Source organism: Bos javanicus, chromosome 6 (genome assembly GCF_032452875.1).
Source record: "Bos javanicus breed banteng chromosome 6, ARS-OSU_banteng_1.0, whole genome shotgun sequence".
Lineage (NCBI taxonomy): Eukaryota > Metazoa > Chordata > Mammalia > Artiodactyla > Bovidae > Bos > Bos javanicus.
The window spans coordinates 60,867,386-60,883,571 of NC_083873.1; the positions used below are offsets into that span (position 1 = coordinate 60,867,386).

Below are 16,186 nucleotides of genomic sequence, written 5' to 3' on the forward strand. Positions count from 1 at the left end.
TGGGCTTCCATGATGGCTCAGACAGTAGAGAATCCTCCTGCTAAAGCAGGAGATGTGGGTTCAATCCCTGTGTTGGGAAGATTCCCTGGAGAAGGGAATGGCACCCCACTCCAGTATTCTAGCCTGGAGAATTCCATGGGCAGAGGAGCCTGGCGGACTACAGTCCATGGGGTCACAAAGAGTCAGACACGACTGAGCAACTAATACGAACAGTCACGCCGTAGCCCAGGAGGATAGCAGAAGGTATCATATGAGTGACAGGCTTTGTCTTGTCCCTCCGTGATTGGTGTCCAGAGTTATAGAAAAAGAAACAAATCTCTAAGGACTGTCCTGGCAGCCCATGGTTAAGACTCCATGCTTGTAATGCAAAGGGCACAGTTTCCATCCCTGGTCAGGTAACTAGCATCCCACACGCTTGCCACACAGTGCAGCCATGAAACAAGAAAAGGAAATATCTGAAATACCTTCTTTTCTGTTTATTCAACCTCATCAGGCTTCCTAAAGTAATTTGAAAATTACTGGTGCCATCAGAATGTGGCTTTCCATCCTTGACAATATGCATAAAGGGGTCTTTTTTACTAGCTTTTTAAAAAACTCATTAAAAATCAAATTAATTTTTTCTTGGTTTAGCCCCTGAAATCCAGAGTAATTGTAATTACTAACAAATGGTTGAGCTGAGAAATGCAGGGTAATTCAAGAATAGCAGACGAGAGAACTCAAAATAACAGTAGATTTGCCTCTTTGGAATATAAAACATCAAGAAGATTACGCTTTTCTGCTGAGTTCTCTCACCAGGGTTCATGCTGGTTTTGCTGATCAAACGGAAACTGTCACTACCGTGGTGCGGCCTGGCTTTTGGGATAGAATATGGACTCTATTCAACCTCAATTTGTCCTCACCAGAGGCTGGTTTCTGAGATTTTAATTTATAGTGTTTGGGTTGGAGTTATCAAGGTGAGGGGTGCGGGGGGTTGGATGGGTAGGCAACTGTCAAAATTTCTTCCCCCAGCACCTGGAAAGGTTTGGTTCAGAGGGAAACTTGTCTTCCAGTTTCAGGGCTAAATTAAATAACCCAGCTAGCTAAACCCACCTGGAGGACTAGATATTATTTTTCTTATCTCCAGGATTTGTCTTTTGAAGAATAAAATATGTTTTCTCAGAGGAGTTGAGAGGATGTAATTCTTCCCTGCAGTGCTCAAGCCCTAGAAAGAGATTCAAATTAGAGTAGACCAAAATAACTTCCTCACCATGGCAACATGTTTGCTGGTCTCTAGGAGCAAGGTTTTGTGATCCAGGCAGAGGCTGAATCCCTCCACCTGGAATTTATTTTCACCTTTCATTTGCATAAATGTGACCCCCCTCTGAAGAGTTCTTACAAGTTATCGTGAGAGGGAATGTTGAGTTTTGCTAGGAGTGTGGAAACTTTGCTGGCCGAATATAACATGAACTTTGTGCTCTTAAATTTAAATGAGAAGTTCCCCCAGATTAATTAGACATTACAGTGGTGGGATTGCTTTTCTGGGGCAGTTAATAATTCTCTTCTTGTTTCTCTTTTGCCGCACTTTTAATGGTGAGTGTTTCCTAAAAGTGCTCAGTCACTCACTTGTGTCCAACTCTTTTGTGACCCCATGGACTGTACCCTGCTAGGCTCCTCTGTCCTTGGGATTTCTCAGGCAGGAATACTGGAGTGGGCTTCTGTTTCCTTCTCTGAGAGATCTTCCTGCACCAGAGATTAAACCCATGTCTCCTGCATTGGCAGGTGGATTCTTTACCACTGAGCCACTTGGGAGGCCTGTTTTCTAAGTTCCCTTCATAAATGCCCTTCCCTGACTCATTCTGGCTACTGTGTCTGTCAGGCCACAGGCCCTTTGCACATGCTGTTGAACAGCTCTCTGTTCCTGTTCTTTGGAGAAGCAACAGTGTGGGAGCCACGCTGATCCCGTAACAGAGGCACACAGGGCTTAGTCAGGCACAGTAGATTAATTATAGGAACAAATCCCAAGGTTCTACAGTCAGGCATGTGTACATTTTCTACCTTTACACTTCTGCCCTCTGACCATTTTGTTGTCAATTTGGCAGGTCACCCTGCCCTTGACCAGATAGATTTTTTCCCAATAGAAGGTAAAGGAAAAATGGAAGAAACCAGATAGTATAAGGCCTAAACTTCCTATACCAACTAATCTCTCTTGTTCAAAGCATCTAACCCTTTGGGGAAGAAAGCTTTACCCATCCTGTATGGAATCATAAACAGAAGAGAAGGGAGTTTTGTTTGTTGGTTTTGGGGTTTTACTAAACCTCCCTCAAAAAATTACTCGTTCTCAGTAATTACTTATTTTCTTATTTTTACAATGAGCAACATAAAAAGAAAATAGCCTATTCCCTCTTACTGCCAGGCATTTTCCACTTTAATAGTAGTTATCCTGCTTCACTTGCTAATGGCAAAGAGAAGATGGATTGAACAATGTCACAACTGGTTACATTGTCCCAAAAGTATCTTGTTACAAGAGAGGCAGAATTAGATGATCTGAAAGAAATCGTGTTATTTCAGGAGTTATACAGTGTAATCAGGAAAGTACCCAACAAAATGTGGCCTTGTGGACTTTTTTCTGGAAACCATCCTGATCCTGGGAAGCCTCAGGATAAAGGTCTCAACTCATGGAAGAGCCTGAGAGCCTCTTACTCAGGAAAAAACTGCCCAGTTAGGAGTGAGCTCTAGTTTGTTAAACCATAGTGGTTCTGAAGAGGTTATAGCATTTATCTACCTTATTTCCTGGTGGCTCAGTCGGTAAAGATTCTGTCTGCAGTGCATAAGACCTGAGTTTGATTGATTCCCCTGGAGAAGGAAATGACAACCCACTCCAGTATTCTTGCATGGAAAATCCCATGGACAGAGGAGCCTGGAGGGCTACAGTCCATGGGGTCACGACAGTCGGACACGACTTAGTGCCAAACCACCACCTAGTACTTAAGCTCTTGAATTAGCTATGACAGGGGTATTGCATGATTTTCTGGGTAGATAACTCCATGTATATACCTATTAGGCTACAAGCCAAGTTGTTAGCTGCCCTACATGAAATTTTGGCTAAAACACACTTCATACTCACTTATAATTTATGACACATAAAGTTTTCCATTCAGCATATGTTATCCTAGGAGGTATTTTGAAAGAATCTCTTCTCCAGTAAACCTCCTCCTCATTTCCCTTCCTTCTCCATATTCCAAGAAAAGCACTTCTTGACTGTGTTTCAGCCAGTATATTCCCTCTGAGATGGTAGAATTCATTGGTCAAGACAAAAATATGGTGACCAGCTTAAAACAGGGGGCTGCACTTCACAGCCTCCCAGGGCTTTTTACCAGCTTGGACTTGATGTGCTGTTTCTAATTCATTTGCCCTGCTCCGTGGGGCTGTCAAAGGAATAGTGTTCTTCCTTTTAAATAGTGTCTTTCTTCCCAAAACTGCATTCCCCACAGATACACTCTTTACAGAGGAGTAGCCTCCCCCACCACTAAAATGCCACAGTTCCTTCAGGGCGAGCTGGAACTGTTCAAAGGGCATCGCAGTAGTAGGCAGGAGCATTAATTCAGGCCAGGAGGCCAAGCAACGGAGAAGGGTGGCCACTGGGCTCCAGTGGGCGACAGGGTGCAAGTGTGCGTCTTGGGTCAGCACGGCCACCTTTGTATATTACGTTGTCTCTTCTGTTTCCTTCCACCTCATCTTTCTTGTTTGAAACTCTTAGGACCATGGACTCTTACTTTAGAAATAGATCCTAAATTAAGTTTGGCTTGTTATTAATTTTTAAATACTCTGGTTATATCAGTCGATGCCAACAAACTCCAGATCACGTTCAGTTGAATCACCTTTAAGGTAAAGAAATTGCGATAGCCATTGTCATGCCGGAGACTGCCTGTTACCTGGTAAGCATGAATGAACGGATGACCTGCTTTGTGCCCAACTTTTTAAAAAATACTTTTATTTATTTATTTTTGGATCTCCTGGGTCTTTGTTGTTGCTCGGGCTTTCTCGAGTTGCAGAGAGCTGGGGCTACTCTCTAGTTGTGGGATACAGGCTTCTCATTGTGGTGGCTTCTCTTACTGCAGAGCACAGGGTCTAGGTCATGTGGGCTTCAGTAATTGCAGCACATGGGCTCAGTCGTCGTGGCTCCCAGGCTCTAGAGCATAGGCTCAGTAATTGTGGTCCACAGGCTTAATTGCTCTGCAGCATGTGGGATCATCCCAGATCAGAGATTGAATCCGTGTCTCCTGCACTGGCAGGCGGATTCTTTACCACTGAGCCACTAGGGAAATCCCTGTGACCAACTTTTGAAATAGAAAAAGAAACTCATAAACTCACCATGAAAGCAATTAACATAAAGCAACTGGGAAAGTATCAGTTCAGTTCAGTTTAGTCGCTCAGTCGTGTCTGCCTCTTTGCGACCCCATGAACCGCGGCACGCCAGGCCTCCCTGTCCATCACCAACTCCCGGAGTTCACTCAGACTGACGTCCATCGAGTCAGTGATGCCATCCAGCCATCTCACCCTCTGTCATCCCCTTCTCCTCCTGCCCCCAAAGTATAGAAGATAATATTTAATGAAGTGCTAGATGATAGGGATACAACAACAACAATAGGGAGAGAAGACTAGAGGGATGTAAGGTGGCAGAGAAAAAGTAAGATCATTATTGGTCAGGGTTAGTCTAGCTGGGAAGGTTTCATATGAGACTTTGATTTTGAAATTGGTGGGATTTGGATTGGAGTTGAGGAGGGAAACAAGCTGCCCTCCATATTGGGACAAGCAGAAGCAAAGGCATGGACAGCATGGTCCTCCATAAGAGGACCACAGAGGGATCACAGGGCGAAGAGCTGATGAAAGTGACTAGGTGCTGTACATGCAACCAGAGAGGTTGGGGCTCCCATGAGCCCTCCCAGTTATCCCTGAGATATTTCCCAATGGAAATCTGACTCTCACTTTATTTTTTGAATTTAAAAACCCTGGCTTCTCTAGGAAAATCATATCATAGCATGAATACTAGACTCTTAGAATCCAGGACTGGAAAAGAATTTGGAAGATCGTCTAATCTAAGGTCTTATAGAGAAATGTCTCAAAAGATGTTCTATGTCTCCCTTAAAGACAGTTCAGTGTTTTCTTGATCCATTGTGAATTATACTTATAATTGAACCTCTTTGTGCCTTGATGGTGCCAGAAATGACCCTTTCTTCAAATACCTTAAGTACCCCATGCACTAAGTCAAAGCTCAAACCCCATCTGAACCTCGGTTTGTATTTAAAATAAGGATGGTAATAGTATAGGCATCTGATGGTTATGATGAGAATTCATGTGTATAGGGCACTTAACATGATGCCGCAATGACTCACAGAGGTGCCCTTAAGTTAGTTTTAACATTGTCATTCAACAAATGGGAGAAAGAAAGTTACCATATATTTTTCATAAGCCTGGAAGGGTGATAGGTACAAAGTTTTTCAGGCTAAAGTCAAGTCATCAAAATCACCATCTTAAACAGATGTGAATTTCAAACACAGGAGGCGAGTTCCTTGTCGGCTTCCAACTCAGCCCGCCAGTAGCTTCAGCTGTAATTCTCTAGGAGACTTGCAGACCTGAACAGCTTTTTCCAAAAGACGATTGCCTTGGCAGGTGTTCACTGGCTTCTTCCTGCAGCTCTTTTTTGCTTCTCCTGTTATTCACTGTTTCCCAAGTCGGGCTTCCTCTGCCACCGAGACTCCCAGGACTCCCACCATGTCAGCACCCTCTTGACAGCTCATCCCAACCAACGTCCTGCACACCCTCCCCACAGGCGGGCACCCTCCCACCAGATTTGTGGCAGTTCTGCCTCGTGGACCAACTGCCAGCCTCAGCTCTCAGGTATCTAAACGACTTCATCTGGGTTTCTCAAACTAAGAAACGAGATAGATCTGTTATTTCCACCGTGACAAAGCTCTTGGCCTTCTTCTGGAAAATTCAGTACTTGACTACTGTTTTCTGATCCAGGAAAACAATCAGATCTTTCTTGAAACGTTTCATTTTGCAGTGAGAGCAGGGTGAAGGCATTTGAGTAGGTGCTGTTTTCCTTAAACAGTGACCAACTGCAGATTCCTTTTAGATGTCAAATGTCACAAACATTTCTCCAGAAGCTGTTTTTCTCCATCTAGAAGTAGTTGCAAGAGCATTAGATTTAATGCTCTTTTTAAGTCATTAAAGTTATTAGGGTGTAGGAGTGTTTCCAGGCTTCAAGAAAGTATACATTAGGGAAAATTAAAAAAAAAAAATCAAACCTAGCCCATCTGACCTGGATAATTTTTGGTCTGGAATGTTTAAAGCAAAAAGAAAAAGCTTAACAAATGGAAAGGCTGATTCTCCATGTAGATCTTCTTTAGTCCAGGGAAAATAGATCTTTGGTAACATAAAAGCAAAAGGGGAAAACCGTGCGTGGCATATGTGGCACCTGGGCCCTGGTGCCAAGACATAAATAAACTGGTTTTCCAGGCTTGTGTCCAGATAAATTATTCAAGACTGGAGCCGGGAAATCCATCAGAGTCACTGAATAGTAGCTCAGGGAGGGACCACCTCGGACGTCGCGTCTTCTGACACAGAGAGGATGCATGGTTGTTCCAAGCTCTGGCACCTCTTCCGTCCTAGGAGGAGGACCACGCAAGCCCTGGGTTTCAGGACCATCCTTCCTCCCCTGCTTTGTATTTCCAGTTCGTTCCACAGAGCCGCTGTCTGGGCTGGTCCCCCAGTAAGCTTCTTGTTAAAACAAGCAGTCTGATGTCAGGTAAATCTGTGGCCAGACCATGTCCCTCTCAAGCCAGGAAACTGCCACCTCCCACCCATGGCCGCAGGGCTCCGTCTGACACCAGAGCCAGCTTGGATGGTGTTCTCAGTCAAGGGGAAGCCAACTCCTGGCTTAGGCTCCTGCAACCTTTCTGTGCTCTCATTCATTCGTGTCCAGGGAATCTGTTTTTATTTACTTGTTTTCATCCTTGAGACAGTTTTACCGATTGGAGAAGGGAAGGCTTCTCCTCTGTTCAGCTGGAACCAAAGGGAAGCGTGGGTCGTAAAACACAGTTTGCAGCGAGGCGGGTGTGTTTCGGGCAAGTCTGAGTCTATCAGCACTGGTTAAAACTGTCAATTTTGAACTCATTTCCTTTGAAGTAATGATGTGAGTACAACATTAACAAGCCTTTAGGATGGAGTATCCTGGCAGGAGTTAAACTGGCTCTGGAGATCTCCCTTCAGTACCCAGGACTTCCCTGGTGGCTTAGGCCGTAAAGAATCTGCCTGTAAGGCAAGAGACCCGGATTTGTTCCCAGGATCAGGAAGATCCCCTGGAGAAGGAAATGGCAACCCACTTCAGTATTCTTGCCTGGAGAATTCCATGGACAGAGGAGCCTGGCGAGCTACAGTCCATGTGTTCACAAAGAATCGGACACAACTGAAAGACTAACCCATCTGGAGTACCTATAGTCTGTCTACATGTATATATATATAATGTATATATTGCAGAATTTGGAAAACTGTAAAGAAAATATAAACTACCTATTACTCCAGCCACTCAGAAATTAAGGTTCTTCAAAAATATGTCTTTCTCCTCTTTTTCTCAGTGTATATAAAATATTTTGTGGGGCTTATAGTTCAAAATGTGCTGCAGTTTGCTTTTTCTCTTAATTTATCCTGAGTATTTTGTTAGTAACAGCCTGATTTTTATGACTAATATGCATTTAAACCAAGCTTGAGAGTATAAATCCCATAAATAATGCATCTAACATGTGCTTCCCTGACATGGATGGCATGTCTGCTGTGTGCCAGATACTGTACTGGGCCCTGCCCCCCTCAGAACCTGGACTGAATGAAAAACCCTGAGACAAGGTGATGGCTGGGAGTGGTTCAGTCTCAAGCCACCCTGGGAAGTGGAGAGTTGGCTAAACTGGCCCCCTTTTCTGAGAGGTTCCAGAGAGTTCTCATCTTTTGCATAATAAATGGGCGAGAGGCACAATGAAAAGAACGAGGTAGGATGGATGAGAAGGAAAAGATGTGGAAAAGGCAGTTTGAATCATTTCAGCAATAAACTTGAGACTCTCAGGTTCTGGATTGCTCCTTATGGCTCAAAACCTTTTAATGTGCAAGTGTGCGAAGTCACTTCAGTTATGTCTGACACTGTGCGACCCTATGGATTGTAGCCCGCCAGGCTCCTCTGTCCGTGGGATTCTCCAGGCAAGAATACTGGAGTAGGCTGCCATGCCCTCCTCCAGGGGATCTTCCCGACCTAGGGATTGAATCCGCTAAATACTGGGGACAACTTGGATGTGGGTGTGACTCCAAGCCCAGATGACGGAGAATCGAGGTGGCCAGCACAGGGCAGGGTTCCCACCTCCCCTGCCTACTAGCTGAGTGACTCCAGGGAAGTCACTTTGCCTTCTGGGCCTTAGCTTCCTCACCTGTATAAAGGGAATCATACTTGTAGATACTCTATAAGCTTGCTCTGAGGACCAAAGAAGATAATCCATGTCAAGTGCTGACACCTGGAAAATCCAGTAAATATTGATTGTGGCTACAGTGACAAGTGTGGAATCTTTAAAGCACCATTTTAAGGGAAGATAAACCGGGTCATCTGAGAGTTCAGTATTTGAGTGTTAAGCCACGTAGAATTGCATCCAGAAGTGTGAGCATCCTTTTTTATACATTTATTTATTTACTGGGCTGCATGGGGTCTTAGTTGTGGCATGCAGGATGTTTGATCTTCACTGCAGCATGTGAACTCTTATTTGCAGCATGTGGGTGGAATCTAGTTCCCTGACCAGGGGTTGAACCTGGGCCCCCTGCATTGGGAGTGCAGAGTCTTAGCCACTGGATCACCAGGGAATTCCCACGTAAGCATTCTTGAAAGGCGAAGTTCTGCGTTAGTCATGCATAAGTAAAATATTACTGGGGTAAGGTGTGCTAGTAAAATAACCCTTAGTGAAGAAGTGCTTGAGGACTTTGTCTCCTTTGCATCATAGCATCACAAATTGTATCTAAAGGTCTTCATGGATTATCTTATTTCATTGATTCCAAGGGGCATATTTGCCACATTGGAGCATCTCTAAGTCAGGATATGTCTTATTGATGTAAGATACATCTAATTTTTTAGATTCCTCATATAACTGACATCATGCAATATTTGTCTTTCTGTGCCTGGCTTATTTCATTCAGCATAATGTTCTCCAGGTTCATCCATATTGTCACAAATGGCAGGATTTTCTTCTTTTTTAAGGCTCAATAATGTCCCACTATATATGTGTGTATAATATTAGTATTTGTGTACATATACAAACTGTATGTGTGTATAATTTCATATTTATATATCTGAATATATGAATAATATATATAGACACTCATGCTTTCTTTATCTATTTATCCATCTACACTTGATTGTTTCCATATCTTGATTATTGTCAATAATGCTGCAGTGAACATGGGAATAGGATATATCTTTGAGATACTGATTTCATTTCCTTTGGGTACCCTTACTTTACCCAGAAGTAAAATTGCTGAATCATAGGATCGTTCTGTTTTTACTTTTGAAAGCACCCCCCCGCAATGTTTTCCATAATGGCTGTACCAATTTCCATGCCCACCATCAGTGCACAGTGGTTCTCTTTACTGCACATTCTCAACAACACTTTTCATCTTTTGACTTTTTTGATAGTAATGATCCCTAATAGGTGTGAGGTGATGTCTTACTGTGGTTTGGACTTGATGATTAGTGAAGCTGAGCATCTTTTCATATACCTGACTTCAGTTGGCCATTTGTATATCTTTGAAAAACTGTCATTCAGGTCCTTTTCCTATTTCTTAAATTGGGTTATTGTTGGGGGGATGCTGTTGAGTTGTTAGAGTTCCATATATATTTTGGATATCAATCCTCTATTGGATGTAAGATTAGTAAATATTTTCTTCCATTCTATAGATTGACCTTTCATTTTATTCTTTCCTTTGCTGTGCAGAAATGTTTTAGTTTGATGTAGTCCCACTTTTTATTTTTGCTTTTATTGCCTGAGCTTTTGGTGTCAAATCTAAAAAATCATTGCCAACACCAGTTCCAGGGAGGTTTGCCCCTGTTTTCTTCTAGGAGTTTTGTGGCTTCAGGTCTTACTTTTAAGTCTTTAATCCATTTAGACATTGATTTTGGCGTATGGCGTAAAATTTCATTCTTTGGCATGTCAATATCCAGTGTTTCCAACACCATTTATTGAAAAGACTGTTCTTTCCCCATTTTGTTTTCTTGGTGTCTCTGTCAAAAAAGAGTTGACTGTAAAAGAGTGGGTTGATTTCTGGGCTCTCTGTTCTATTCCATTGATCTATGTGTCTGCTTTTGGGCCAGTACCAAACTGTTTTGATTGATGTAGCTTGGTAATATAGTTTGAAATCAAGATGTGTGATGCTTCCAGCTTTCTTCTTCTTATTCAAGATTGCTTTAGCTATTTTGGGTCCTTCATATTTCCATATGAATTTTATAGTTGTTCTTTCCTATTTCTGTGAAAAATACAGAAATGCAAAACTCTGTTAGAATTTTGATAGAGATTGCATTAAATCTATAGATTGCTTTGGGTAATGTGGATATTTTAACAATTATTATTTCTTCCAATTGATGAATACAAGAAAATTTTCCATTTATTTGTGTCTTCAATTTCTTTTATCAATGTTTTATCATTTTCAGCACACATATTTTCTACCTTTTGGTTAAGTTTATTCCTAAATATTTTATTTTTTTGATGCTATTGTAAGTAGGATTTTTTAAAATTTAATTTTTGTATAGTTCTGTATTGATTTTGTGTCCTGCCCCTTTATTGACTTCATTTTTAGTTTTAACATTCTGAGGGAGCGGGGAAGTCTTTAGGGTTTTCGGTATACAGGATCATTTCATCTGCAAACAGGAACAATTTTACTTCTTCATTTCCAATTTGCATGCCTTTTATTTCTTTTTCTTGCCTAGTTGTTCTGGCTAGATCTTCCAGTACTGTGTTGAATAGAAGTGGTGAGAGTGGGCAGCCTTGGCTTGCTCTGATCATAGAGGAAAAGCTTTCAGCTTTTTTCCATTAAGTATGATGTAAGTTATGAGCTTGTGAGTTATGGCCTTTATTGTGTTGAGGTACATCCTTCTATGGGCTTCCCTGGTGGCTCAGTGGTAAAGAATCTGCCTACAGTGCAAGAGAGGCAGGTTTGATCCCTGGGTCTGTAAGATCCTCTGGAGAAGGAAATGGCAATGCACTCTAGTATTCTTACCTGAAATATCCTATGGACAGAAGAGTCTGGCAGGCTACAGTCCATGGGGTCATAAAAGTCAGACATAAACTGAGCAACTAAACAGCATTCTTCTATACCTAATTTGTTGAGAGTTTTTATCATGAAAGGATGTTGAATTTTGTCAAGTGCTTTTTCTTTTGAGATGATCATATGATTTTTATCTTCATTGTATTAACATGGTATACACATTTATCAACTTGCATATGTTGAACCATTCTTACATCTTTGCATAAATTTTCTTTATTTTTAAAGAATTAAGTAACACTTTCCACCAAAGCATTAACTTTAAAGGGCTTTCATTTTTGTATCTTGAAAGAAAAACTTGGATTTATGAGTAAAATATGTATACTTGTGAGAGACCAATAAATTCATAGGTTTTTGAGAACCCATAGCCATATTTTACGAAGTATTTAATAATGCCTTTTCTGAAACCAGTTTTATTCTTTATCTTAAAAACCTCTTGAAATTTGTAAAACTGAACTTTAGCCCTTTACAATAAGACACTGTTACTAAAAAGCACCGTAGTCTTTAACTTATTCTCTTTGGTTATTGACAGATATTCTAGCCCACATTTAATTCAGACTTTTATTTATTTTTCATTTATTGTAATATCACTGGGGGAATTTTGGAATTCACTCTAGAGTCAACTGGCTTCCAACTGAAGGTACTTTAAAGTTACACTGATTTTGTTTTCTCATTACAGAAGCAGTATATAACAGTAATCATGGAACACTTTGGAATACAGACAATACATTTTAAAAGAAGAAAAAGTCATCCAAAATTTAAGAACATTAAAGATAATCACTATGAACATTTTAGTGTATTTCCTTACTTTTTATATAATTTTCATATGCTTATTAGCAAGTATGTTTGCGCATACACATAGCATATATAAAATCTTATATATGTAGGCACCATACTATATGTACACGTCACATTTTTTTAACTTAACGTTAGATAGTGTTTTCACGTATCATTAACTATTGCTCAGCACTTTTACAACTGCACGGTGTTTCCTTTTACGGATATACAGTAACTCATTCAACCATTTGCCAACTGTTGGTCATTTAGGTTGTTTCCCATTCTTTTAATGTTATTAATTCCATCAAGCATAAAACTGATACAATTGAGGGACTAATGAGGGAGAGGAGCATCACGGTGATGTGCCAGGTGGTTAGACAACAAATCAGAGTCACCTTAGTGGAAGAACAAGGAAGGAAAGGCTAACCTTGGGGCCTGGTTGTAGAAACAGAAAGAGATGCACATGAAGGCTGTTGTGTTAGACTTGACAGAAGGTGGACCCTCTTGAGGTATGAGTCAAGAAACACTTCAAAGTTTAGTTTGTATGTTGGGGAAAACAAATGCCATAAACAGAAAGTATCAGATTTGGAGGAGGAGCATCATTTACCATGATGCTGATGGTCAGCTCATCTGAACTGAAGCTCTATTGGACGCTCGGGACTGGAGATAAAAGTACAAGTCATAAATGGGTAGAGAATGCCGTGATGAATTCATGGGAAAATTGGATGCATTTGAAGGTGATCCTGATGGAGAAAAATAGTTGAAGTTTTTAGGAATGACCCATATTTGAATGAGAAGAAAAGGAATAACCAGTAAAAGAGGAGGAGGAAGGGAGGAAGAGAAGGAAGGGGAGAGAGAATGGGGATCAGAACTTAGGTAACAGAGAGTCGTTGAGAGCCCAGGAAGGGAGAGGACTCTGGGAATAAAATGCACAATGCTAAGTGCCACTGGTGTCTGTGCTGAAGGCAAGCTACTGAGAGGTTAATTGCAACCTTGAAATATGTTTTTTTCACTGGTGATATGACCCTAAGCCAACTTTAAAGGCATTTGGGAGCGAGTGGGTGGAATCCACGATTTTGAGAATTCGGTGGTGAAAGGAAGGAAGAAGTGGGGATGTGCATTGGAGGCAGTCAGAGGAGGCTGGAGTAGTGGGGGGGTGCGCCTGCACGAGGTGCTGCTGCTTCAGCACTGCTCTTCTCCTTTGCGGAATGTCTCCTGACAAAACCAGCCTTTCACCTGAAGCTGCCTTGGGAATAGAAGAGACTGGATTCATACAGGCAGCCTGCCTTGTTGGCCTGAAAATTACTACTTGAAAAAACAGAAAGGAATCCTTCACGTTTTAGAACCTTCAAAGGGATATTCAAGGTGGGAAAATCTTTCTTTTAGGCCACCACTGAAGAAACTGAAGCGAACAGTCGAGAAGATGAAAATGATGGTGAAGAAGCAGAAAAAGGGAATACAGAAGTTGCCCCATCAGGTTTGTTTCTATAACAGACTAGTTTTAAAGATCAATTGTAACTCTTAAACTATATTGAAAATAAGAAAGGCAATGAATGAGGCGAGTCTCTAACTGGTGTGGTTGTGCTGTCACCTAGTGGCGTCCTGGGGGAAATTCTGATCATATGATTTATCTTGTAAAAAAGCAAGGCTTTGAGTGTCTTTGCTTCCTTATTTTATTTTTGAAAGTTTATCTCCATCATTACAAAGAGATTATATTTCTCAAAATAAGTAATGCTAAAAACTGAATGTTATATTTAACACAGTAATAGCAATAGATACGACAGATTTTAAATATATCATAAAAATAGATCCTGAAACAGCAAAACTGGTGAATAATTTGAAAGAATAAGGTAATGTGGCAAATATGAATCGTAAGTTCAAAAAGAGACTCACTCTTCCTAAAGCAGTATTTCTCAATATTTTAAACACATTTTTCTTCTGATAAAATATGAAAACTTCTCACCCTCTTTTAATACCAAATTATTTTTAAGCAGCATCTTAAATGAAATGTCATTACTAAACATTTTAGCATATACTTTTGCAAACTAGACTGTACCTCCACACTTCAATATGCCCCTTCAGATGGTGACTTTTTCACCCACTTTATATATTCAAGAACACAATTTTCATTGCATTATATAAACTGCACAATCTTTAACACATTCCAGTTACGAAAACTTGGTGTTAAAAAGGAGTACTGAAATACAGAAGGAGGAGTCAGGTTGCCATTCATTTGGATAGAAATTTAGATAGAAATTATCTGTAAATGTTCTCCCATCCAACCCACCTCTTAATATTCTGTGTCAGCATTTTGTTTCATGTATTGTTATTCATATGTAAACTGGGACTCTTATTCAGAACTTAGATTTTCATAGTGGTATTCTTTGATATATGTTGCTTGACTTTTTAAACAATACCATGAAAAAGCCTAGAGAATCCCAGCATCTGAGGCTCTTCTGTGCCTCTTACCGCACTGTGATCCAACTCCAGGTTGCCCAGGACAAGACATGTATTCAGTGTGCTTTGTGGTATGGCAGAACCGAGCCTTTATGCAGCTTTAATCTCCTTTACATTTCTGAACGTAACTCCATTTCAGAGCCACAGCTTTTTACAACAACTGTGACCAGATCCAGCCCAACCGTGGCCTTTGTGGCGCTTTCACCCAGCCCTCAGCTGAAGAATGAGGTGCCAGAAGAGAAAGAGCAGAAGAAGCCAGAAAATGAAATGAGTGGGAAGGTGGAGCTGGTGCTGTCACAAAAGGTGAGGTGGACTGAAGTCGTTACGCCCGCAGTTCTCGCGGCTTCACGCTGCTGCCGGCTGCTGCCGCGGCACCACTTCACAATGAAGGTTTAATTTCTCTCCTGATCTTTTTTCCTATCTTTAAAATGTATACTTTCCTAAAGCAAATATAATACATGTTCATTGGGAAAAAAAATAAGTGTATGTAGAAAGGTGTCTGTATAGTCCATTTGGGCTGCTATAACAGAAACCCATAGTCTGGGTGGCTTATAAACAACAGAAATTTTTCTCTCAGTTCTAGAGCTGGGAGATCCGAGACCAAGGCACCCGTGGATTTGGTGTCTGGTAAGAATCCACTTCCCGGTTCATAGGCGGCCATCCTTTTGCTGTGTCCTCACTTGGCAGAAGGCGCAAAGGAGCGCTCGAGTCCCTTCTATAAGGACTATGAAAAAATTGTTTTCAAGGGTTCTTAACTCTGTGTGTGTGTACATACACGCACCATGGACCCTTTGTCTATCTGCAAACAGTGTTCTCAGAATAATATTGTTTAAACCATAAAATGAACAGGATTACCAAGTTTTCCTTGGTATCAAGTGGTACAAAGTACATGTAATCACATGAATTCTTCTCTGTGGACCCCAGCTTAAGAATTTCAGCTAGTTGATTAGCAAATGGCATAATGGTCTTTGGACCCAATGCTTTTCACACCGTGTGAATTTCTCCTTTCCCTATTGCATGGTTATCTTTTAGAGAAAGAAGGCAAGAGGATGACAGTGGTTGCAGCAGCTTTTATTTTCTGACTTCCTTTGAGAGTGTTGCTTTTATAAATCCAAGTATCAGTGCACACAGGCTGAGCTTTTACATAGTGGTTATTTTGAGCATTTCTGCTGATGGTTAACTGTTTCACTTACAGTCAGGCATTATCTGACACAGGTTTCTGTCAAGACTCCACTATGGGGAAAATGGTATGAGGTTAAGATTTGAGGGTTGTCAACTTTGGTAAGTCTCGGTCTTGAGTTTTGCTGCATGTTTAACGCTGAAGTTCATTTGGACACCTGCTTGACCTCCAATAATACAGAATGACTCACTGTATTTTCCTCAGGATTCCACTAGGGTTGAATATATTAGAGTCATCAAGAAAAATAAAATCCTACTGAGAAGAAATTCTAGACATTGAATCATCCTGAGGACCAAACAAGAGATAAGCTTATGATGAAACAAGTGCTCTAAAACCTCATTGACCCACTGGCCATCAAATTAGTCTCTTCAAGGCCACCAGCCAATGAATCAGAGAAGGTCCTGTAAGAGCTGGAAGGACGTAAACTGACACAGCCACGCTTCTCATGCC

At 41.1% G+C, this 16,186-nt stretch overlaps 1 protein-coding gene and 1 non-coding gene across 28 annotated transcripts in view; one reads left to right on the top strand and one right to left on the bottom strand.

Moving 5' to 3' along the window:
- The window catches only part of LIMCH1 (LIM and calponin homology domains 1), a 351,821-nt gene that overhangs the window by 306,340 nt on the left and 29,295 nt on the right, over nt 1–16,186 (top strand). For all 27 annotated transcript variants that reach the window (XM_061420003.1, XM_061419994.1, XM_061419997.1 and 24 more), the window contains 2 exons: nt 13,486–13,576; nt 14,696–14,859. In XM_061420003.1, the coding sequence (XP_061275987.1) occupies nt 13,486–13,576; nt 14,696–14,859 (255 nt within the window). The remainder of the gene's footprint in view (nt 1–13,485; nt 13,577–14,695; nt 14,860–16,186) is intronic.
- TRNAG-CCC (transfer RNA glycine (anticodon CCC)) lies at nt 8,802–8,874 on the bottom strand. Its single transcript has one exon. It is a non-coding gene; the product is annotated as a tRNA-Gly (tRNA).